The sequence below is a fragment of the Panicum virgatum genome, chromosome 6K (genome assembly GCF_016808335.1).
Source record: "Panicum virgatum strain AP13 chromosome 6K, P.virgatum_v5, whole genome shotgun sequence".
NCBI classification, from domain to species: Eukaryota; Viridiplantae; Streptophyta; class Magnoliopsida; order Poales; family Poaceae; genus Panicum; species Panicum virgatum.
The window spans coordinates 32094297-32120372 of NC_053141.1; the positions used below are offsets into that span (position 1 = coordinate 32094297).

At 44.8% G+C, this 26076-nt stretch overlaps 1 protein-coding gene and 1 long non-coding RNA gene across 2 annotated transcripts; both read right to left on the bottom strand.

Moving 5' to 3' along the window:
- Positions 1-2759: 2759 nt before the first annotated feature.
- Positions 2760-13297, bottom strand: LOC120713399 (proline-rich receptor-like protein kinase PERK8). The gene is made up of 4 exons (XM_039999375.1): positions 13259-13297; positions 6945-7315; positions 6509-6640; positions 2760-2940 (listed from the first exon to the last, which is right to left on the bottom strand). Exons 1-4 carry the CDS (start codon positions 13295-13297, stop codon positions 2937-2939), a joined length of 546 nt encoding a protein of 181 aa, XP_039855309.1. The 3' UTR covers positions 2760-2936.
- A 1573-nt stretch (positions 13298-14870) lies between these two features.
- On the bottom strand, positions 14871-16111 carry LOC120713665. Its single transcript, XR_005691234.1, has 3 exons — positions 15961-16111; positions 15500-15870; positions 14871-15413 (listed from the first exon to the last, which is right to left on the bottom strand). It is a non-coding gene; the product is annotated as an uncharacterized LOC120713665 (long non-coding RNA).
- Between the last annotated feature and the right edge of the window lie 9965 nt (positions 16112-26076).

The following is a 26076-nucleotide window of genomic DNA, read 5'->3' on the forward strand; positions in this document are numbered from 1 at the left end:
CTGGCCAAGGTGCAGAGGTGAGTTTCTGATAAGTTGGTTCCTTTGTGCTACTGTCCTCAATCTTATCAGGCCTAATCCAAGAGGAGAAAGATGCGAAGCAACAACGCGAACTCTCTAATCATGCTCAAGGAAGTTACATACCACATTGAGGGTGGGCCGGAGTTGTTCGGCCTCTACCGGCATTGAGGTGATGGAGACAATCGCAAAATCCTCATGTTCTCTTGTGGGTTCTCTGCCAAGAGCCATGCGTCCCCTCGCTGGTCGATTCCAACCATGCTCCACTACCAGGTTGGCGACAAGGAAGGGCTGTGGGTTGACTGGGAAGTTGCTCATGTCTTCCGGAACAGTGTCAGCGGCGAGAGATGTGGCGATGGTGGTTGTGACGGGGGGTTTGCTTGGCTTGCTTGGTGAGTCGGCAGACTTGAGGAAAGATTAGGAGACTCCCGTAGCAAATCGAAAGGAACTGAAGAGTTCGGCAAATGCGAGGGGTCGACGTGGGAATCGAGGCCTGTGGCGCTGCAGTTAAGGGATTTCCCCTCTAGCTGTTGCTCTACCACTTCATCCTTCCTTTCATCAACCCGGGGTGGGCACTTGGGCCTCCAGAAGATCTTGGGCTCACTCTCAGTTCCGCGGGCCTTGGGCATCCATTTAAGAGTAAATCTTGGGCCCTGACGATGACAGAATCTCCTAATGTGCCCCAGGCCAAGGCAGAGGGTGCACCTGACTCTAGACCGACAAGCCCAATGGGTGTGATCAAAACTGAGGCAGCGAGGGCAGGGGGCCCGTTAATCCAAATTCAAATTCAAATCCAAAGGCTTTGGAGGTGCCGTCGATCACAGGTGAGAAGTCGGGTGAAGATCGCGATCAACACCTTCTGGGTCAAGACGAACATGAACATTGGGATCCTGACTGCAAATTGGAGAAGAATCGTCATCAAAGAGAAAACCTTTGCATGGGGGGTACTTGAATGATTCGGATTCAACTGGGTTGTGAAGGAGCCAAAAGAGATCGAAATGGTTGGATCGGGAGCAGACTTTCTGGGGGACTGAACAAGTTTTTCTGCAAAACGAACATGCTTCTTGGCATTTTCTTTTTTCTTTAGCACACATTTGGCTGATCTGGATAGGACATGAGTTCATTCTTTCTCCTTCTCAAGTTCCCAAGCACATTTCTCCCTCTCCCAATGCGGAGTACCGTTATTCCATAGATGAAAATAGGCATCAAAAGTAGTCGTAATGACACGACTGAGTTTGTAAATCTGAAAGCCCACATCTTTGGAAAACATCGAGAACCGAAAGTGGTTGGTGCTCAAGAATTGCACATGAAAATTCGATGCACGACCACCCAAACAAGATTGCAAAGCCAGGGAAACCGAATCCTCCGTGAGGTGAAACAAGAAGCGCCGGAAAGTGACCAAGAGGAAGAAAGATCCATCAGCAGTGGGGAAAGGATGGTGTACCGGGGACCGAAATTGTTGGCGAATCTTCTCTTGGAACTCCAACCCAATGTTGAACTTCAAACGATCCACCAAATCCGAGGTGGATCCCATGGCGCAGCAGTCACAGGAGACCCCAGAGAGTCAGATCGCCGGCGGTGAGGAGGTGGGCGGTGATGGCCATCATTTTCCTTAAATTATCAAGTTTTCACGTTATGCCTTAGCATCTGCTTAAGGTTCAAGCTTAGGAGAGATTAGGGAGTAATTACACTTTCTAGCCTAGACTATAAGAGAGAGGATGCTGGGCGGCTTCCTAGCCATGTACTTCGCTGTGGATTCGTGGATTCAAGCAATACATGGTTAGTTTTGTGCAAATCCTTGTCCCTCCTGCATTTTTCTTTTTCCTGAATTTTGTGGGATTTTTGTTGGATTTTTCGTTCTTGACTCTTGGGCACATTTTCGGTGGATTTCCCCATGGGACTCGTGTGCTAGAACTTGCTAGATGTAATCTTGGCCATCACTTGGCAAACAACCGCACGAGCATATCGAATTTTCGGAATTGGGTGAAGTTCATTCATTTTCTTGTTCTTGACCAAATCTCGAAAATCCCCCTCAATCTTTGAGCTTTTTGGGCAATCCTTGTGCGTGGAGAATCCTTGTGCCTTGCTCTAGGTTGTGGAGAAGTTTTGCACGATTTGGTGGCTATTTGTCCAAGATTCAAGATTTGAACTTTGTAGAAAAAAGTCTGTATCACCCCCACCTATGGGGGGTAGACTACATAACGCCCCAAGATATGAAATGGTCTATATCACCCCCTGAACTTTCCAAAACCGGTCAAATTACCCCCTAAAGCAGTTTTGAAAAATCATATATGCAGCGAGTTTGTTCCCACAGGCAATGATTTGCAGCTGCAATGCCATGAACAAGCCTGAAATAATAGACAATTATGCCTGCAGCTATTAAGCCATATATGATAAAGCCATACAGTAATTAGAATTACAGAAACATAGAGTAATGAGATATCAGATATCCACACACCTAGACTGAACATTGCCATCCCAAGCCCTGCATCCGACAGGATCAAGATTGACCGGGCGATGATCGCGGGCATTTCAATCCCCCACCTAGATTATAGAGCACAGACCAAGAGACAACACAAATGCAGGGATGACTAATGAATGAAACATAATGCTGAATATGAAAATTGACATAGATTGGACGACCTTGGGGTAGAGCTGCGCGATCGAGTTGGAGCTGAGCTTGGACAGGGTCGAGCCGCCCTTGTTTGCGCCGTTCCCGAGCTAAAAAAATTTCAGTAGCTATTTAAAAGACCACTGACATATACTAAAATTAGTATGGAAAAGCATTTCGGTAAGAATTGTGCTCATTGATGTGAAATTCATCCATATTCCTGTAATGCACTCTCTCGCCCTTTTTGTTTCTGCCCGTTCTTGCTACACAAGTTCAGTTTATCAAGAAACTGCATCCTTCCATCCTCTGATCACCTACAACAATATAGATTGTGTTTATTTTTGTTTTGAGAGAAAAATCACACAAGATTCTCTCTGCGTGGGAAATAAAGAAGATGCGGGCGTGCCAGTGTATATAGAAAATACACAAAAGAAACAAGAGACGGGAACACAAGTTTTATTCATATTTATATAAAATACAAATACAGGTTCCCATACATATGTATGTGCGCGCTCCATAGCTTGCCGTTGGGCAAATCTAACTTGGGCGATGTGGTCTTCTAGTTCCCGGGGCCTCGAAAAGCACCCAGTTAATTATCTCCGCAAGTTTAGCTTGCTGGAGCACCTCCGATTAAGCTGCCGTGGTCGTCGTCTTTAGTCTTCACTTCACGTTCTCCATGCATGATGATGGTGGTGGTGTAGGTGTGGGCGTCGGCATCGTCCATGGCCTCGTCGGTGTCCATGAGCCGGTGTAGCGCAGCTGGAGCATCAGCAGCGCTCGCCCGTGTCGTTCAGCCTCGTCGGTCTCGAACGGCGTGGTAGTCATAGTAGTAGGATGTCGATGCGTGGAGAAGACTTGAAGCTGGACCGAGTCGGAGTCGTGGCAGCTTGTCGTGGTCGATTTGGTCGTTGCAAGCATTATAGATTAGCAGAGAAATCCCATCCGCCGGAAACTTCACAATCAGCTAACTGACTTGTTAGCTTGTGGTAGTGCATGCACACGTACGTGCATGCAGAGTGCCCCCACGTACTTGCACTTCATGTTGAAGTAGATGGGCCTCTAGACACTGCCTAGCGCCTCTGGCTGCTGATGCCAGGGAAGTGGCCATCGATGATGAGAGGTGCCGCCGCTCTGCCGGCGGCCGAGCCAAAGTAGTCGTCGACGATGAGGGGGTCGCCGCTCCGCTAGCGGGCGAGCCGAAGTGGTTGTTGATGATGAGCAGGCGAACGTCGACCATGAGCCGGAGGCACCACGCCGCTGCCTTTCCCCTTCGCGTTGATGGAGTCCCGACGGTCGGCTTGATAGCAGATGACGGATGCCGGCCGCTCGCCGGCTCCTTCGCCGCGTGCTTGATGGAGAGGAACCCCGGCCGAGAAGGACCACCAGTAGTCTGTGCGTCGACGGGCGAAGAAGTCCCACGGGAAGACCGTCCGCAGAGAGCTTCATCCTCTTGTAGTGACAAGGCATCTGTACGTAGATGCACTTGTTCTTGTGTGCTCCCCGTGGTGGCGCACGTACATCTTCGCGCATGCCACTGTACACTACCGGAAAACCGACATATGCCGAGTGCCCGGATCTTTGCCGAGTGCCGAGCATATGGCACTCGGCAAAGTTTTCGACCCGTCCCGTTCGGCCGTCCCGTTCGCCAGTTCGCCGTCCCGTTCGCCAGTTCAACTGTCCGTCCGTCCGTCCCGTTTCAACTTTTTTTGCCGAGTGCGACTTGGCACACGGCAAAGGTTTGCCGAGTGCCCGAGAAAAGGCACTCGGCAAAGCCGGCTTCGCCGGTAGAAGAAAAGCCGTGTGCGCTTTGCCGAGTGCTACACTCGGCCAACAATTTGCCGAGTGTTTTTCTGCCTTTGCCGAGTGTCTGTGACACTCGGCAAAGTACCTGAGTCCGGTAGTGGTAGCTTGCTAGCTTCTTGATAACAACACACGTGCACCTATGGCAATGCATGCTCAAGCGCCTGGTTGAAGATCGGCTCTTCGGCTCCGCGTAGCTCGGCATTAGCGGCAACCCGCCGCCGGCATCGCTTGCTGCCCGTCGCTTCTCCCCCGGCATCTTCGTGGTGTCGCCGTCATCATCGGCTCGGTGCCGGGCTTGAACGTACAGCCCCGGCCTCGCCGCCGGCTGTGCTTAACACGCCTCCGAAGATGAACAGAGGCGCCATAGCCTTCTCCTCGTCACTCGACTCGTTCCTCGGCCTCTGCTCGGCGCCGGGGCAGTTGCCGACTCCCGGCCCCTTGCCGATGGTGGATGGCGAGTGTGAGGAAGATGAGAGGATGAGGGCCGCCGCTGGCTTGGTGCAGACATGGATGATGCAGATCCGCAGACGAAGGTGCAGGTGCGACCTCCTTGTAGATGGATCCTTGATCCATGGAGTAGATGGATTTGATCCACGGCAATCTCGTCTAGGTGCAAGCAGCAGGGCGGCGCTGCTCCGGCCGGTTGGCTGCCAAGCCGGCCACGACGAGCAGATTGATGGGGTCCTAATGGCTGGACTCCCGCTCCTTCGTGAGAACTTGGCCTCGGGCGCCGGCGGCGGCTTGGATGATGGATGCGGAGAGGATGAGCACGTCTCTCCTGGCTTCTCCATGCGCCGGCCCTGTGTGGAAAGGGAGATCATCTAAACAACAATATAAATTAGAATCTCACCCTTTAAGTGTCCAGCCATGCCGCCGGCGATCTGAGATGGCGAGCTCGATGACGGCCGGCGCGGCGATCTCTCGACTCTGGCGCGACCGCTGGCTTCTGCCTTCTACTTGTGAGATGGACGGAGATGAAGGCTGCGGGCGGCTTCGGCGGCGATGGACGAGTGCGCCTGCCTCCTGGCCTCCTCCTCCTCCGCTCGTCAACGCGAGCAGGAGGTACACGACGCCGGTATCTCCGATGGAGAACGGCTGGGGGCGCGCCTTGCCCCCTGGCTCCTTCGGCCCGGCTGCCACGATTGAAAAAAAAGGACCCCCTTTCCACAGAGAAGGCACGGGTCTTTATATAGGCTGATTAGGGTGACGTGCTAACTGAGTTCTCCCACCCGACGCCGCCTTTGGATGGTTGAGAAAAATCCGCGAGCCTCATCTGCCGAGCGTGCCAAGCGGAGCGATAAGCATGGGCAGGATAAGCATCCTAGTCACCCCTCGCTGTATTGTGGGCCTGAGCAAGGGAGTCTTCCAGCACACGTGCGTGAGAAGCTAGGAGGCAATCGAATGTGCAAACACACGCACATCTCTCATTACATTATGGGTTCAACGCTGAGTTGTTGCCACGGCGAGAGGACTCCAGATGTTCCGCTGCTTCTAGAACGTTCTAGGCCTGGCCTGGCTGCCGCGTGGGTCCAGAGATACGTGACAAAATGTCAACACATGCTGTATACGTGCGTGGGCGCCAAGTACTTCGGCCGCCGCGTTCATCATGGTCGTTGGGTGTTTTATATTAATCGAGAGCATTAGTTTTGTCAATGATTTGTACAGCACCTTGTGTACGTGACTCAACTTGTATATGCCTGCCACCACGCACATGCATATGAAGCCCACGAGCTTGCCAGCTTCTTCTCTTTTTCTTGCTTCTTTTCTCTTCTTGCTTAGAGATATAGTACGCATGATCCATATCACATATATAGCTCATTTAGTACAAAATCTCGTCAAATAATTTTATTTGACATATCTTGAAATCCTAGGGCGATCAACTTTCTAGACAACACCAATTAGCAAAGAGCTATCTGAAGCACTTGAGAAATCTAACATTAATCATGTGGAACATCAATGATGGAGCAAGCACAACTCAAACAGATAATCTAGCAAGCATTGCAGCACGCTTGTAATTTCAGAACAACAAATATGTCATGGAAGGAAGAGAGGCGAGGGAAGGGGGTTGGTCCGCCGTACCTGTACTTGTGCATGCCCTGGTGCGTTTGGAGCTCGGCCTGGAGCTTGGGCTTGCACATGTCGAGCGGGTAGAGCATGATGGTGCTGCTGAGCGCGCCGATTGCCCCCGACGTGGCCTCCATGAGGCTCTCCCTGTCCACGGGGAAGAACATGAGAGCTAGCAAAGTTTCGAATCAAAATTACTTTCCCAAATCACAATGAATCGAAGCAAAACTTGAGCCATAGATTCATAGCTCCAAGGACAAACGGATCGACGAAGAATCTCACGAAAAGCTCAAGCATCCATCATGAATTTTGGAGTCAACCGAAACCCTACGAAGAACTCGATTTTGTGGAAAACTCCAAATCCAAGCCGAATCCGTGAGAGATTTGAGAGAGGATCAAGCCAAAGCTTCCCACAAATGTCCTAGCAACAATTTCCTCAAACAAATCTCACGGGATTTGGCCTCCAACGACCTCGAGGGGACGGCGGGGGACGACCTCAAGGGTCAGGGACGGCCGAGGACGATGAGTCGGGGCGGCGGGGGCAGGTGTCGCGTCGGGGAGGCCGCCGGGGACGAGGCACCGGTGCGGCGCAGGGGACGCGAGGACGACGAGCCGTGCGGCACCGCAGGACAGGATGACGACGCGACGCGCGGCGGAGCTCGCGGGGCGAGGGCTGGCCGGGGACCCATGCGCAGCCGGGGATGGCGGCGGCGGCGCACGCGGGCGAGTACGGGAGCAGGGGCGCGGCCGAGATGTCGATCTAAAATTGGTGAGGTGTGAAGGAAGGGGAATTGTTGGGGGCAGAAGTAAGGTTAGTGCCAGCTGCCCTTATCAGCCGGCACTAACATGCCCTCTCTGACGTCAGAAGTACAGATTAATGTCGGCTGGTAAAATCAGCCGGCACTAACTTGTTGTATTTGGCAGGAAGCAGTCAATTCTCTTTTACAATAAATTTTTAATATTGATTAATTTATTCGTAATAGGTTTAAAAATTAAAATTATATAGAAAAAATTATATCTTAATAGTAATGGAAGTAAATTAACGAATATGCAATCATTATCAATTATGTGTAGCTTATAGGATTTATATGTGTATATGCTTCTGTTATTCGTAATAAATCGAAAACATTTCATTTTGAGCTATGCAAAAATATTCAAAAAACTTTTCAATAGTAACCTATACAATGATGTAATCAATTCGCATTTTTAGTCTTGTCTGCTTCAGGCGTCTTATCCGACTTTTTCTTCGGTTTGCTCGACATGTCCTTCACATAGAACACTTGTGTCACATCCTTGGGTAGAACAAATGGTTCATCTTTATATCCAATCTTTTTAAAGTCAACTATGGTCATCCCATACCGGTCCTTCGTTACGCTTCCTCCAGCCACTCATTCGCAACAAAATAGAGGGACAACTATGGGTCCATATTCAAATTCCCATATCTCCTCTATGACACCATAGTAGTTGTTCTTTTCTCTATTACTGTTTACTATACACATACGGACACCACTATTTTGGTTGGTGCTTTTTTTGTCTTGAGCTCTCGTGTAAAATATATATCCATTGATTTCGTACCCTTGGTATTGTTGGACGGTGATTGATGGTCCTCTAGCCAGCCATTGAAGTTCCTAATCAACTGTGTTGTTGTCCAATAATTTTCGTCTGAACCAGCCGTCAAAAGTTTTTATATATTGGCGTGTAATCCAAGTAAGATTCTTCTGTGAATTTTCAGACCGTATAATATTCATGTGCTCGTCAATATATGGAACCACCTTGAATGAATTCTGAAGAACCGTGAAGTTTGCTTGGCTGAATTCACTACAAAGGATGTTCGTATTATATTTATTTCCTAGTGTGTCTTTTCCCTTTAGTCGCCCCCTCATGGTGTGACACGGGGAGCCCAATCGGATTGAGATCAAGAAGATAGTCAACGCAAAACTCAATGACCTCCTCTGTTCCATAGCCCTTAGCAATGAATCCTTCTGGGCGAGAGCGTTTACGCACGTACTTCTTCAATACTATCATGAACCTCTCGAAAGGAAACATATTGTATAAAAAAAATAGGACTCAGGATAGTTATTTCTGTAACAATATGAACTAGAAGGTGTGTCATAATGTTGAAGAAGGAAGGTGGGAAGACCATCTCAAAGCTGACAAGACATTAGACAATGTCTTTCTGAAGCTTTATTAGATTATTTGGATTAATTGCTTTCTGCGAAATTTCATTCATGAACGCACAAAGCTTTATAACTGTCAATCTCACATTTTCCGGTAGAACACCCCTCAGTATAATCGGAAGTAATTGTGTCATCAGGACGTGGCAGTCATGGGACTTCAAGTTTTGAATTTTCTTCTCTTTCACATTTATTATGCCATGTATATTTGAGGAGTACCCAAATGGGACCTTGATACTGTTCAAGCAATCGAACATACTTTCTTTCTCCTCTTTGTTCAGATTATAGCTGGCAGGTTTTAAATAGTGGCGTCCTTTGTCTCTCTTCTCGGGTTGCAAGCCTTGTCGTCTAGCTAGCATCCAACACAAATTATCCAAAGAAACTAGAATATGCAAACTATCGGCGAAACTTATTTCTTGTGGAACTTATGTACAAATTAAAAAAATCATGCTCATTATCCCTAAAAACAAGTTACTATGAAGTAATTCAAAAAAAAACTGTAAATGTGTCATGGGCCACCTATCTAGTAAACGTAAACTAAATAGCAAAATAAATTGACACAATAACATATACACATGTCACCGTGAAATAATTCAAAAAAATCATTCTAAATGTGTGATAGTCAAACTATATAGTAAACCTTCTCTGAAAAGTAACAAATCAATTCTACCTTGCTCAAATTAATGAACAAATTGATAAATCATGCTCATTTTCCCTCATCCTTAAAATCCTTAAAATTTTGCATAATAACATATACACATGTCCCTGTGAAATAATTCAAAAAAATTACTCTAAATGTGTCATAGTCAAACTATCTACTAAACCTTCTCTAAAAAGTAACAAATCAATTCTACTTTGCTCAAATTAATGAACAAATCGAAGAATTATGCTCATTTTTCCTCAACCTTAAAATCACTATTTTCTTTATCTAGAAAGCATGAAACAAAAAAAATACCGTGAAAGAAGAGTGGAAGAAGTTACTAACCTTTGGTGCACTTGGATGGGTGAAATCCTCATAAATTTTAGAGAAAATGGGCAGCACCTCCCCTCTAACACACCATGGGAGAGAGGAGGAGCTCGGCCAAATGAATTGGTCGGGCTGGAGAAGGAGTGGGTGGTATATACGGGGCAAGTTAGTGCCGGCTGGTGGCTTTAGCCGGCACTAAGTGTGGACGTTTAGTGCCGGCTAAAGCCACCAGTCGGCACTAACTTGCCCCGTGCCAAGTTAGTGCCGGCCAGTCTCCTCAGCCGGCACTAACATGGCTTCTGACTGTTGTGGATTAGATGCTGACCGTTGGGGGATGACACGTTAGTACCGGCTGGAGTTTCTAGCCGGCACTAACGTGCCCGCCGGGTACTGTTCAGGTACGTTAGTGCCGGCCCCTAGTTGACCGGCACTAACATGCTGGTACCTATGTACACTTCTCCAGTAGTGACAGCCACAAAGGCATGCAGTCAAATGGTCATAAAAAAATTATCTGAATAATATTTGGGGAGAACAGACGACAAAGTTGAGATAGAGCTGGCGCTGATATCAGTTTGAATTCATCAAAGATATCATGAGGCCTTAGAGGGTAACACTGACTTCAATTGGTCAGTGGATATGGTCGTTTCGTGCATAAGGGCATATGATGGTGAAGAGCAATAGCGATGTCAAAGACGACGGATGACAATGGTATTGTGGAACATATGGTGCAAAGAGATAGATGTGGGATATGTAAGCTTGGTGATGCACAGCTTGGGGTTGCACATTCTGATTTGGACATAGCCAATGGGATAACAGATGCATCCGCTTGGTGTTGATGAAGACAACAACACAAATTGAGATTTTAAGAAATGTGATGTCCTGACAATGAAAACCAAATCAAGACGAATCTAAATGGTGGCTATCAGATCTAAATAGACATGGATGATGGTGAATTGATTTATCAAATTGAAGTACTTTGTAGTTGTAGATGCCAATGAGTGTCCATAGAGAGCAAAGGGTGGAAAGTAAGGGGGCCTTGCATAGTGCAGAGATTGAGATAAATTTTTTTCTTAGCCATTAGAGAAGTTACGAGAAGTAGTGGAATGATTTTTGTTTTGTTTGTTTCTCTTTAACGGCTTCAAATGGAGTGAACTGCTATATCTAGGAGAGATTTAGCACAAGGATAGATTAGAATGTCCCCTTCTACCTTCATTATGGGTAGCAAGAGTCCATATACTACACAGGTGCAGCGGCCTAAATTGCTACATGAACTAATAATCCTCTACCCTAGGCCCTCTTATGTTGGTACAAACAAAAGTCATGTTGACTAGAAGTGCACATGAGACATGGCTTTAGAGTTTATTTGAACAAAACAAAGATACACATAAGTAAGGCTAGGTAAAGAATGTGCAAAATAGGGCACATAAAAGTGAGGCCGAGATGATGCAAAAAAAAGAGGGACAAATGACAGGCTGTGTTAATAGATAACATGTACAACTTAAATGTTACAGTGTAGCAATTCTAGCCGCATTATTAGCGTGGGCCAACTTGCTAGTTATAGAAGAATTTAAGGAACGGTGTGAGAATGACCTGCTGATGAACTTGCAGGAGGCGGCTCATCGTCGTTGAAGGACATTATCAATTCAGATTGATGGAAACAATGTAGTGAGTAGTACTAGGTTAATATCATTTTAATTCAGATGCTCCTATATATAAGGGAGCAATGGAATGTATGGATGCGTGATTCGTTGGTTAAGGTCAGGGACAGGAAGGGTTTGGTATCTTCCTTGCTCTCCCCCACAGCTTTCTTTTTTGGAAACACGGCCACGGAAAGGATGAAGCATCCACATAAAAGCTTGTACGTGTCAGAGAATTTTCATCGGATTTCAGTGACACCCACCAAATCATCACAAAATAATACTATGCAAAAATGATTACCTGATTCCTAGAGATTATTATAAAATCAACTTATACTCTTCGGTCAAAATTTAAAGATAATTTAAAGAAAAGAGATGAGCGCGTGTCGAACAGATTAATGCACCAGCCACGAGTCACGACCTAATTATAAGTAGCATCCCACACGAATATTGGTTAATTCGTGCCGGGCACACTACTACAGATCGGGCCATTTGTCTCGGTTCCAAAGGGCTATTTGTCCCTGTTTTGGAATCGGGATTTGGCCACCGGGACAAAAGCCTCCAGGGCTTTTGTCCCGGGTGGTAGAACCGGGACAAAATGTCCCTCACGCTAAAAAATCTTTGCCACGAATATTGGTTAATTCGTGCCGGGCACACTACTACAAATCGGGCCATTTGTCTCGGTTCCAAAGGGATATTTGTCCCGGTTTTGGAACCGGGATTTGGCCACCGGGACAAAAGCCTCCAGGGCTTTTGTCCCGGGTGGTAGAACCGGGACAAAATGTCCCTCGCGCTAAAAAATCTTTGCGCCCTGCGGGATTGGAACCCAAGACCTATTGCCTACCGCATGGCTTCCTTGCCAACTCACCTAAGAAGTACATGTGACTCAGTAAAGAATAACTCCCTTTTGAACTATCACGTGGAGGGACATTTTGTCCCGGGTGGTAACACCAACCGGGACAAAAGGGTCCTTTTGTCCGGGTTGGTACCACCAACCGAGATAAAAGGGTTGGACCTTTTGTCCCGGGTGGAGCCACCAACCGGCACAAAAGGGGACATTTTGTCCGGGTTGGTACCTCCAACCGGGACAAAAGGCCCCTGTCCCCCGCTGGCCCGGCTAGCCTTTGGACCTGGGACAAAAGCCACCTATTGTCCCGGGCCCAAAGACAACCGGGACAAATAGCCTGGAACAAAGACCTATTCTGTAGCGGTGGCATAAAGGAGCCGGTACACATAAGTGATCCGTGCCGTTGCAATTTCAAGCCGCAACGAATAATGGACTATTTGTACCAGCTCTCTCATTCGTGCGAATAATAGGTTATTCGTGCCGGCTCGAAATTGCACCAGTACTAATACTTTATTATTCGCACCGGCTCAAAATTGCATCGGCAATAATACTCTCAGGATTATTTATGCTGGCTCAAAATTGCGCCCTCACGAATACTCCATTATTCACGCCGGCTAGCAATTTCGCTGGCACGGATAAGTTTCCCACCTATGCAATTTAAATTTCTGGTTGCATTTGGAAATTCATAACTTTTCTATATGACCTCGGACGGAGACAAATTTTATTTGAAAATTGTACGTTTCGATGAGATCTACAACTTTTGGTTGAAACTTTTTTGATTTAAAGCCATTTACATGCCCAAATAATGGACTAAAATGTCAGACAGCAAGGGTCAAAAGGAGTATGACTCCCTGTCACATGCAGAAGTGATATATAGGTGGGATGGTAAGAATCATGCGAGGGCGGAAGTCGTGGGTTCGAAGGCTGGATACTGCATGCGCGTGACTTGTGGCCTGTGACACGTGACCGTGAGGGGTAGCTCGAGGTGGCCCTCTAGGTCTAGAAAAAATTTGTTTTGCTATTTTTGTTTGTACATTACTATTTTGACTATCCTTGCCGGCACGGATTAGCATTGATCCGGATAATTACTTATTCATGCCTGTATCATTTCCAGCCAGCACGAATAACTATTATTCATACCGGCTTCAACGCCAGCATGAAAAACCATCCTATTCGCATCGTCTTGGTGGTGCCGGCCCGATCACCGGGATGAATGAGGTTTTCGCGCCGGCACATTTGATAGACACTGCAGTAGTGCCAGCTGGTCATACCATCATGTTTAGGGTGATTAAGAAATACCCCTGGCATTAGAATCCCTATGAACCGCTGTATTTTCTTTGGTAAAGAGGCTGTGCACCGTTGTATTATTTCAGTTAATGCAGTAAAATTAAGTTCTTTGTGAATACATTTTTCTAATTTTTAAAAATGTTAATAACATTTTTATGCACCAATTTTACAATTTGAGTAAACCATTTCAATGTTCAATTATTGTTACGATAATCCTCATAAAAAAAATCTAGTAGTTTCTAAAATTCACTACCAAAGAAAGGGTCATTTGTATTGGCACATACGTGCCGGGGCAAATGGCGCTGGTGCGTTAAGTGCATTTGCACCAGCGTATCTGCCAACTAGAGTCCTGTAGCAGATACGCAGACTCAAATGAGGAGCAAACGTACGGGTGGAAAATCTTGCCTATACATTTTAGTAAATGTACCGGCTGAATTTTACACCGGTTCATGCATTTAGTGAATATATTCAAACCGGCTTAAAATTTCGGTTGTGAATTGAACTAACCTGTTTGATTTTGGTCCGATTCATATCGGTGTGAACTCTGATCCGGTGAAGCTGAAGCGCTCTGTCTTCTTGGCGCGTTTAAGAAGAGTGTGGAAGCTTGAAGCAGTCTTCCCATCCAAGTTAGTCGGGTCCTCTCGATGTGGGTTCAAGTTAACATGGATCTTAAGATGGTGCACAGTATATATAGATGGTCGCGCGCTGATCTCGATCTGCACTTGTGCATCAGTCTCGCCGGCCCATTCTCTCGATCTCTCGCTCTTCTCGCGCTCTGCATTTCTCGTGCTATCCGAGGCAAAATAGCTCCTCCATTTCTAATTTTCATTTTGAGTTTCAATTCACAATTGATTTTGAATTTTGAGCTCTTTTGTGTGCTTTTCCTGAGGGATGGCGGAGCAGGTGATGGGGGACGTTGCTTCAATGGAGCAGTTGAGCGTCCACTAGTACAGAAATGCTCATTAGTTCTGGTTGGGAAACACCCTTTAGTCTCGGTTTCCCAACCAAGACCGCCAATCCGGGACTAAAGGCAGCGGCCTTTAGTTCCGTATCAGGCAACCGGAATCAACAGGGACTTTTAGTCCGGGTTAGTAATACTAACCGGACTAAAGGGGCTACCACCCAGTTTGTGTTACCGATCAGGACTAAACGTATTTTTTTATTTTTCCTATTTTTCTCTTCCATTAATTTCTTTTTTATTTTGACTATATTTTCATATTCTTCTACAGTACTGCTATACGTTCGTACATGTCCAAGGTTATCAGTATGTATGAACTCCACTAACACACATACATATACGTGAATTCCTATATGTGGAAAATAGTTGGAAAAATATTATGTAAATAAATTTATATATATATGTGTGTGTGTGTGTGTGTGTGTGTGTGGAGTTCTTACATATAAGTACGTACATATAAATATACATATACTTACATACAAAGTGCAATAAAGTGAAACATATTGATATATACATGCATGTATACATACATACAAAGTGCAACAAAGTTTTATATAATAATTTCGCTATATTTACTCCTTTGATCTAGATTTCCTCCGTCATAGTGGAATTCACCCTCTTTGCTGACGACCAGCTCAAAGATAAATCCCGCCAGGGCTTCTTGAATCGCAAAACTCTTTCCCGTGGAATGAGCTGATCCCGCATCCAATCGAGCTATAATAAAGTGAAAATATTAATTATGTCAATTAACAGAATGAGTTGAAACCCTGACAAAAGTTTTTTAGTTCCTTCCAATTGCCAAGTAGTATATGTCTTGCGAGAACCTACTAAACCATGAACATTCTCGCAAACATAGTATGCACATAAATTATTGCCCTGCGCCTGCCTCAAACACTTTAAGAGAAAAGGAGTCATCAGGAACCCATATGAATATATAATAAAACAAATGAAATGTGCAAAGCAGCATCCAGTATGTACCGGAAAGTTTGTCTTCCATTAAGTTCTCCACTGAAATAACCCGCATGGTTTTCACACAACTTTCTCCAAACACTGTGCATGATCGAGAATGAACAAATATATTTATCGCGTGATTAATTCCAAAGTAATGGCGATTGAGGCGGTATGATCGGAGCTACCTTTCTAACAAGTCCTTCATGCTTTTGTAATCTTCTGGTGATTTGCTCAATGAATCCATAACTACCGCTAAGCTCATGTTAGGAATTATCACAACAAGTATCCAGTGATTTCTGCAAGATTATATAGAGCCACTTCTTGTTAGGGTTAAAAATTCAATTATACAAAAGTAAAAGGGTTACGCGGCAGAAAATACTCACTGAAAGTTGTAAGGCAACCAAATATTTAGCTTATCACACTGAATGGCTAAGAACTTGTATAAGTTATTAAATGTTTCTAAGGCTTATCCTTTAGATTAACGCAATTCATAACCACTGGGTCGATGAAACCCAAGTGATTGTACCCTTCCTTCCTAAAATTTTGAGTCTCCATTCTACATGATACAAAAGAAACAAGAAAAAGATTGAGGGCATGTAATAAGATTCGATAATTATGTAAGTAAAAATTAAAGAACACCACTTACAGAAGCCAGGTACTGACGAAAGAGATGTCGAGGGCGTCTTGATGGTATAGTTGGTATAATTCTTCAAAATGCAACCATATCACATCTTCGCCACGAAAGTAATCTTCATCTTTAATCTTTACACCCAGCATGAAATCGCCACCGGACGACACGAGCATGTAATAATCATGTAGCCTACGCATTTGCATTGGAAGCTCAGGCACGATTTCACGGGTAACAAGGCTCTTGCGAAACTCATATTTCCATCTAGCAACACCAAGGTGTATTGTAATTACTTTACGCCCTGCAACCTCAGCCACCGAGAGACCCAAGGTGCCCAGAAAAGCAATTAGCCCTTGTTGTTCTGTTGGTAGCAGGAGGAGCTGTTCAATCGATTGCTTCTTTTGTGGCTGCCTATCTAAATTTTCAGCTCGAGGACACGTTGTTCCTTGGGGAGGGGGAAATGTTACCAACACTTTTGTCGGTAAGGTGTACCAGCGCCGTAGGCCGGCAGAAAAGGAAGACATCGGCAATGGATAAGGAAGCAGGAAAATAGAAGATTAGTTTCCTTTAATTATGAAGAGTATTTCCTTTTACTTAGGTAATTGTTTTGGAAGGTGCCTGATACTATAAAGGCCACCAGTTTGTATTAGGGAAGGTATCGAAGACTTGAGTATTCCCGTATTGGGCGTACTCCATCGATCTGGCGGCGCGAGGGAGGTCCTTCGCTGCCGATCGGTCTTCCCAGTTCAATACAGTTCATCGCTATTCGCTAACATCCTTGTCTCTTGATCAATTAGTGTTGCATTCTCCCATGTGTACTCCTCACAGACCTAGGCGTCGTATCAAGTATTGAAAGGATCTTAAGATGCCTAGAGGGGGGTGAATAGGCAATCTACAATTTAAAAAACTTAACAAAAATGTCAGACACAGACTAACCCGGATACTCCGGGTATATGCCCGGATACTCCGGATTTGGTGGTCCGGAGTATCCGGAGATATATCCAGAGTTTCCGGGTTTGAACGACCTGAAATGAAACTGCAAGTAACTCTGAAAGAAAAGTAGATCGAGCTAGAGACTGAGTACCAGGGGTTCCTTAAGGTTGATATCCAACAAACAAAGTTCACTAGAAACTCGTGAGTGAGTAGATCGAACTCAAACCCTAAAAATGAAGTCTCACAAGCAAATGACAATGAAACCAAGTAAACTAACACAAAGGAGACAAGGATTTGTTTCCCGAAGTTCACACCCGAAGGTGCTACGTCTCCATTGAGGAAGGATTCGAGAGACGGTGCTCAAGAACCCTTATGCTCCTCTTCCAAGGGCGAGATCACCTCTCAAGCCCAAGGTTACTTACTATGGATTTCTCGGCGAGGAATGGAGATTACAAACTTCTTGTGCAGCTCACAATCTTGGTTGAGCAATCACAAGCACGCCTAGCCGTCTAGGAGCACAAGGCTCCAAGAGTAACAAACTTGAATCTGCGAGCTTGACCAAAACCAAGTGCTCAAGAGATGGAAATGAGGCTCACTAGCACTAATCCTTGCTCTTGCTTGCTTCTCACTCAAATCCCTCAAGGGAATCACTCAAGAATGGAGAAGGAAGAGTGAGAGAGCTCCTTTTGGCTTAGGTTTGAGTTCTGTTTGTCAAAGTGGCAAGAGAGAGAGCTGAATGGGTATGGAGGGGGTATTTATAGTCTTCAGCCCAAAAATAGACGTTGGGTGAAAGGGCACCCGAAGACTCCGGGTATATGCCCGGAGACTCCGGGCAACCCTGACTTTTCAGCCCGGAAACAGCACCCGGACACTCCGGGCAATGGGGTCCGGAGTATCCAGCCCTATACCCGGAGTATCCGGGTAAGGCAGGGAGAAACTTCGGTTTGTGGATCTTTTGAGTTGTTTTGTGGCTCACAATCATTTGTATAGGTTCTCTTGAGCACAAGATCTAAATCGAAACCCTTGAACCAAATCCCTCTTGATAGTACGGCATTCCTATACTCAAATTTCAAATTCAAAATCTAATTTCTTGAGTAAACTTGAACTCCGCTTGTTCATTTCCTTTTTGAGGGTCGTATAACATCACTTGATTCACCTATACATGTTCACCACCTACACACATACTCAATTACACGATTAAATGCACATGTGTTTTGTCATTAACCACCAAAACCCACTTAGGGGCCTAGATCACTTTCAATCTCCCCCTTTTTGGTGATTGATGACAACTCACATGTAACTCATTTGATAATCATAAAGCAATAAACATCTAGCATATAAGAGCTCCCCCTAAAAGTATGCCATGAATTTTGAATTTAAATTTTGACTTGACACGTCAACAATTGGCATATATATTAAGAGAAACACACAAGCTCTTATAAGTTTGACAGTGGGGTGAACAGGTGAGTGCCAAGAATATGTGTGATGCATATGACAAGTTATCCACTCAAAAAAAATGTGTATCTGTCAGCTGGACCCGGAGACTCCGGGTATAGGTCCGGAGATTCCGGATATGGAGTTCGGAGAATCCGGCCTGTATCCCGGAGTATCCGGCCCTTCTGAGCTAGAACACAGAAAGACAGAAAATAGATAATCCACAGCTCAAATATGTCACACACTAGCAGAAGTTTCTTAGAAATAACTCAAGTTCGACAGCTAAGCACAGAGTAGCACACATTACAAGGGTTCTCACACCACATAGTCCTTACAAACGATCAAGAGAGTTTAAAACGGAATGGAAACGACATAAGTTCGATACAAAGGCGACACATGCCCAAATGAGTACATAAAAGACATTTTCACTCCCACTTTGTCATCAAGTGCCAAAAAGGGAATGAAGAGAAGCATGAAGTCCATCTACTCATCATCTTCATCTTGGGCGGCATCCTCGGAGGTATCCTCATCTTCATCGGAGTCGGGGTGCTCACGATAGCCTAAGGGCTCATCTTCTTCGGTCTCCTCTTCCTCATCAAAGATCTCTTGGCCACTTGGAGGAGCACGACGGGAGGAAGAAGAAGTACGGCGATGAGGAGAATGGGGCTGACGACGAGAACGTGGAAGTAGAGCATGAGTAGCGGCAATAGAAGCCTCATCGGCGGCATCCCACTCAGCAAATGGATCATCAAAGTCTGGGAGCTCGCGATGAGGATCCAAAGGAAGTCCCAAATGACCCCGAATCTCATTGATGGACCTTGTGTTCTCATGCACATCATTTGCAATATTCCTACACATCCCAAATAAGCTGCGGAGGGCCCTCTTCACAAAGGAGTCATGATGACGGTGACGAGACGATGAAGAGGCACCCACAGAAGATGGAGCAGGATCATGTCTTGGGTTCCTTGTTGCACCGGCATGAGCTGGAGGAGGAGGTGGTGCATCACCTGAGCGGGCACGCAAGTGAAGAGGCTCATGCTTAACTGTCTTTGGAAATGTGACCTTGGTCACCCTCTCTATCATATACATGATGTAAGGTGCAGCAGGAAGGGACTTCTTGGCCTCAATCATAGTCCTTCTTAGCTCATTCCAAATGAAGTCCATAATGCAAAACGGTCTACCACTTGGCAATGTCCGGGCTAGAAGATTCACTGCATAGTATCTAAGTGGCACGGGATCACCATATTTTGCATCAATGGTTGCTCTAAAGAATTTATTCATTGCATAGTAAACCGGCAAGAGATGGTTTGCCTTTCCTTCTTGAGCACAATAAGGATTGTAGAACAAGGTGGGTACTTGATATGTCTTGAGTTGTTCCTCAACATGAATGGGATCTCTTTTCTCATCCTTAGTGCCAAGTCCAAGTAACCTAGAGAAGGTCATGTAATCCACTCCATATTTTGCTCCTTCGGTGGTCCAATAAAATGCAATCTCATTTTCATCATAATATAAAGAAGAATGAAATTGAGCAAGGATCTCCTCATTCCAATCATAGCGAAAACCCATAATATCATAGAGACCCATCTCCTTGCACTTTGCCATAGCCTCATTAAAGAATGGATCCTTCATATTCTCATAATTTTTCCAATCCACGTACTTGCAATGAACAATGGGAGCACGAGACTTACGCATCACAACTGAAGAATAGAAGTCTTCGTGAAGCTTGCACCAAAAATGCCGCTCAAGACCTTCACTCTTGTCATATCTGTAAACTTTCTCTTTGCGTGCCTCCCTAAGTGCTACATCTTGCTTGTAATAGTTCCTTTCCATCTCTACTGTGAAGCCAGGCACTATCCCAGGTCGATGAAGCCTTGGAATATTAGGATAAGTTCGCTGCCCGGGAGGGTACTCAACTACCAAGCGAGGGGGTGTCTTAGGACATATGTCATGAGCAATACCCTTGCTTGTCGGTGTCGGACGGGATGGAGGAGCCGCGGCTTGGCTTTGCAAAATGTAAGGAGCTTTCCTTGGCTCCTTAGAACTGCTCCCAGCGGGTTCCTTCCCAGCACGATGATGTGGACGCAACTCCCTTGGAGGATTTCGAGGAGCATCTTCCCTTTGAGAGTGAGGATCATGATGCCTCTTTTGTCTCCGTTGCTCTGCGTCCTCCAAGGACTCACCAGCGCGTGGCCTCACCATGCCTAAGTAGATAACAAAGATCATGACCAAGCTGGATAGAATTGGGAAGAAAAAGATGTGCTGGTGGTGATCAAGTCCGGAGACTCCGGGTATAGCACCGGAGACTCCGGCCCAGAGGGTCCGTAGTATCCGGGTATATATCTGGAGTTTCCGGATTCAGACAACTGCAACCCTAGGTTTCAAAAATCTAAGGATTTGACCATGGGATTTGAATGAAACTTGAGCCAAAAGTTCCTACACATGCTAGGAAGAGATGCCCTAAAGATTTTTCAAAGAAACCTACGACATTGGGAGATCGGGTGATCCAAAGTTCAAAAGTACCTTTGAGACCGTTGAGAGCGCGGGAACTTCAAATCCAATGACTCCCTGGAGTTTCCGGAGTGGAGAAGAGCCTTCCTTCAAAGATTGACGAGTTCGTGATGGCCGGAAGGTAGAAATCGCCCCTAGGGCGTGAGTGGGAGAGTAGAGAGAAGAGGGGGCGGCGGCTGTGGTAAAAAGGAGTGAATGAACCGTTTACCCCGACCCTCCCCGCGGTATATATAGTAAATTTCAGATATCCGGAGTATCCGGCCTCAGGGCCGGAGTATCCGGATAGTCTGGAGATTCCGGGCCCTGGGCCGGAGACTCCGGCTCCCCCTGAGACTGAGCAGAAATAAGTTCTAAAGAACTTGAAAGAGATCTAGATGGAATTGGTAAAGATAGATTTTGTAGATCTAATGGTGTGAGAGAAATTACTCAACTCGAGATCAGCCAACAATCAATCAAGGAGAACAATGATCTCAAGTGAGTAAAGTGAAGAACCAAGCTTTTTACAAAAACACCCAATTTTTGAAAATTTTTCAAGATCTTTTCATTTTGATAACCACTTAATCTATGATCACTCAAGTGTATGCAGTAATTCAAGCTAGGTTACGAGAATCCAAGATATTTAGTTCACTTCTCAAAGCACAAAACCTTGACTCATCTAGAGGCTTAGTAAAGATATCGGCAAGTTTCCCGTCGGTGCTTACATGTTGTAAAGCAATATCTCCCTTAGCCTCATGATCCCTTAAGAAATGATGACGAATATCTATGTGCTTTGTTCGGGAGTGTTGTACGGGGTTGTTTGCTAACTTGATTGCACTCTCATTATCACAAAATAGAGGAATTGCATCAAAATGACAACCAAAGTCACTCAACGTTTGTCTCATCCACAAAAGTTGTGCACAACACGCACCGGCGGCGACATATTCGGCCTCCGCCGTGGATAAAGCAACCGAATTTTGCTTCTTAGAGCTCCAAGCTACTAAGGACCGACCAAGGAATTGACAAGTCCCCGTAGTGCTCTTTCGATCCACTTTGCAACCGGCATAATCCGAATCGGAATAGCCAAGTAAATCGAAAGATGAGCTCTTGGGATATCATAAACCAAGGTTAGGAGTGAAAACTAAATATCTTAGGATTCTCTTAACCGCCATCAAATGACATTCTTTTGGATTAGCTTGAAATCTTGCACACATGCACATACTAAGCATAATATCGGGCCTAGATGCACAAAGGTAAAGAAAGGATCCAATCATGGAGCGATATACCTTTTGATCCACGGCCTTGCCATCTTCATTGAGATCAAGATGCCCATTGGTTGGCATGGGAGTTTTGATGGGCTTGGCATTTTCCATGTCAAACTTTTTGAGCATATTCTTGATGTACTTGGTTTGACTAATGAAAGTGCCATCCTTGAGTTGCTTGATTTGAAATCCGAGGAAGAAGGTCAACTCACCCATCATAGACATCTCAAATCTCTTTGTCATAATCCTACTAAAATTATCGCACCAAGTTTTGTTAGTAGAGCCAAATATAATGTCATCGACATATATTTGGCACACAAAGATATCTTTATCAACTTTGCGAGTGAAAAAAGTAGGATCGGCTTTGCCTATTTCAAAGCCTTTCCTTAAGAGAAAGTCCTTAAGGCATTCATACCATGCTCTACGGGCTTGCTTGAGCCCATAGAGCGCCTTATGGAGCAAGTAGACGTGGTTTGGGAATTTTGGATCTTCAAAACCCGGTGGTTGCTCAACATATACCAATTCGGAGATTGGTCCATTAAGAAAAGCACTCTTCACGTCCATTTGATATAGCTTGAAATCATGGTGAGTAGCATAGGCAAGCAAAATACGAATTGACTCAAGCCTAGCTACGGGTGCATACGTTTCGCCAAAATCCAAACCTTCGATTTGTGTGTAGCCTTGAGCAACCAACCTTGCTTTGTTTCTTGTCACCACACCATGTTCATCTTGTTTGTTTCGAAAGACCCATTTGGTTTCAATGATATTTTGTTTGGGTCTTTCTACTAAGGACCAGACTTCATTCCGAGTGAAGTTATTCAATTCCTCTTGCATAGCCATCACCCAATCCGGATCATCCAATGCTTCTTCCATCTTAAGAGGTTCCAAGGAAGAAACAAACGAGTAATGTTCACAGAAAGTAGCCAAACGAGATCGAGTGGTTACCCCTTTACTTATACTTCCAAGGATATTATCCACGGGATGATCCATTTGAATTATGTGATGAACTCTTGGATGTGGAATGGAGGATTGATGTTGGATTGGTTCAGCATCTCTACCATCTTGAGACTGATCTTGATGTTGGATTGATGCCTCAGCTTGAGTAGCCCGGATACTCCGGTCTGGAGTCCGGATACTCCGGTCAAGATGTCCGGAGTCTCCGGCTTCATATCCGGAGTTTCCGAGTTTTGCAGCGGATGTAGAGGTAGATGGTCCTTGAAACATCAACTCATCATCGTCATTGTCCACTTGTTCTTGAGGCTTTATTTCACCAATCGCCAACTTCTTGATAGCTTGACTTGATGATTCTTCCATTCCTACAACATTATCAACTTGCTCCCCTTAAGAGCCATTAGATTCATCAAATGTCACGTCACACGCTATTTCAACACAACCAGAGGTTTTGTTGAAAACACGATAGCCATGAGCATTTGAGGCATAACCAAGAAGAAAACCTTCATCAACTTTAGGTGCAAACTTAGAGTTCTTGGGCTTCTTGTTAAGAATGAAGCACTTACTTCCAAAAACTCTAAAATAAGACATATTAGGCTTTTTACCAAGTAGGAGCTCGTATGCCGTCTTGTTCAATATCTTGTGAAGATATAGGCGGTTGATTGCATGACATGCCGTGTTGATTGTTTCCGCCCAAAATTGATCCGAGATCTTGTACTCATCAAGCATTGTTCTTGCGGCCTCGATGAGAGTTCTATTTTTCTCTCAATAATTCCATTTTGTTGAGGAGTGTATGGAACCGAAAATTCATGACCAATGCCCTCTTCATCTAGAAACTCTTCTACATTAGTGTTCTTGAATTCGGTGCCGTTGTCACTTCTCACTTTCTTGATCTTAGTCTCAAATTCATTTTGAGCTCTTTTTGCAAACTTTTTGAAAGTCTCTTACACTACACTTTTGTCATGCAAAAAGAATACCCAAGTGAAACGAGAATAATCATCAACAATAACAAGACCATATTTGTTACCACCAATGCTAATGTACGCCACCGGGCCAAAGAGATCCATATGTAGAAGTTCAAATGGCTTGACGGTGGTGACGATGCTCTTTGATGGATGTGGAACACCAACTTGCTTCCCGGCTTGGCATGCACTACATACACGATCTTTCTCAAAAGAAACATTTGTTAGTCCAAGGATGTGATCCCCCTTTAGAAGCTTGTTGAGATTTCTCATCCCAACATGAGCTAGTCGGCGATGCCACAACCAACCCAAGCTAGACTTTGCTATCAAGCAAGCATCAAGTTGAGCCCTCTCTTGAGAAAAATCCACAAGATAGAGCTTTCCCTTGAGCACCCCCTTGAAAGCAACGGAGTCATTGCTTCTTCTAATGACGGTTACATCCTCGTTAGTGAACAAACAATTGAAGCCCGAATCACAAAGTTGTGATATGGACAACAAATTGTAACCAAGTGACTCAACTAAAAGAACTTTTGAGAGAGTGAACTTTGAGTTTAGATTAATGTTACCGGTACCAAGCACTCTTCCCTTTTGATTTCCCGCAAAAGTAATGAAATGATCTCCACTTGATGCGGTTATTGTTTCAAACATACTCCTTTCTCCGGTCATATGATTTGTGCAACCACTATCAATCACCCAAGTTGATCCACCGGAGGAGTATCCCTACAAAACAAAGTTACTCTTTTCTTTTAGGTACCCAACAATACTTGAGTCCTTTAATGTTAGTCACAAGAACTTTGGGCACCCATACATGGTTTTTCATTTTTGTGTTCCATGTACGGTGTCCTACAAATTTGGCAACCACTTTACCATGGTGGTTCCTTGTCAATACATAATCGGCATAGAAGGATACATGATATGATTCTTGTGCCTTGATCTTAGTTGGGTTAGCCTTGAACTTATCTTCTTTGAATGAGGATGCAACAATCTTAGCACCCTCATCACATGTTGTGCCTCTCTTGATGAAGTTGACATGACCACTTTCTTGAATTACATCATTTGTCTTGTGAATTGGAGTGGTCATGTTCACTAGACCTCCTTGAGCACCCAAGGCGGTCTTGTTCTTGTTCTTGGTAAATGGAATGGCATGTGGGGTACCTTGCCCATTCCTACCAAGTCCCTTACCCACTTCAAACCCAAACTTGCTCATGTATCTTGACCCAAATCCCTTGGTGTGTTTCTCAAATTCACCTACCCTTGTAAAGGGAATTTTCTTTGGGACTTGAGTATGTGATGGAGTCTCTTCTTGCAACAAGTGAGTGAGTCTAGATATTTCTTTCTTCATTGCATTCATCTCAACATGGTTAGTAGCACAAGTTTGAATATCAATATTAAAGCACCATGCACATCCATTACTTGTAGAAGGACTAGATGAATTAGATGTCTCTTTAGTCTTAGAAGTATTTTCCCAAAGAGTATTAAATTGAACTTCAAGTGCCGTGTGATTAGCTTGTAAGCTTGTCATGCTCTCTTGAAGTTTCTCATTATCCTTAGGAAAGTGTTAGTGTCATTGACAAAAGAAAATTTTCTAGTCAAATCATCCACTTTTTCTTTTTCACTAGAGAGTGACTCTTTCAACTCAAGAAGAGTGCCATCCTTGACTTTGATTGAGTTCACAAGTATCTTGTTTTCCTCCCTTTCATAGGCGAGGTCCTTTTCAAGAGCCTTGAATTTTTCTCTCTCAAGTCTAAGCAATTCTTCTTGTGTTTCAAGAGTCTCATCCGCTTCATCTAGTTTCATAACTAATTTCATCATTTTACTTGCGGCCCATTTACCATATTTCTTGACTAGTTTAGCAACTTCTACTTCATTATCCAATTCATCGTCCGATGAGTTTGGAGATGTTACCTTGGAGTTTTTAGCCATAAGGCACATGATAGGAGCTTCATCCTCATCATCGGTGAGATCTTCAAACAAGCTTGGAGGATGTGGAGATGATGCCTTGAAAGCCATGGTTGCAACATCTTCTTTCTCGGACTCACTTTCTTGTTGTGAATCACATTCTTGACCAAGATGAGCTTCTCCAGCTTGCTTCTTGTATCTTGATCTAT

Coding starts and splice junctions, on each gene's coding strand:
- LOC120713399 (XM_039999375.1), bottom strand. CDS start 13,297: ATGCGAATAGGATGGTTTTTCATGCTGGCGTTGAAGCCG. Junction 7,316..13,258: donor TCATGCTGGCGTTGAAGCCG/GTATGAATAATA, acceptor TGATAAGGGCAG/CTGGCACTAACCTTACTTCT. Junction 6,641..6,944: donor GTCGTTGGAGGCCAAATCCC/GTGAGATTTGTT, acceptor CCCCGTGGACAG/GGAGAGCCTCATGGAGGCCA.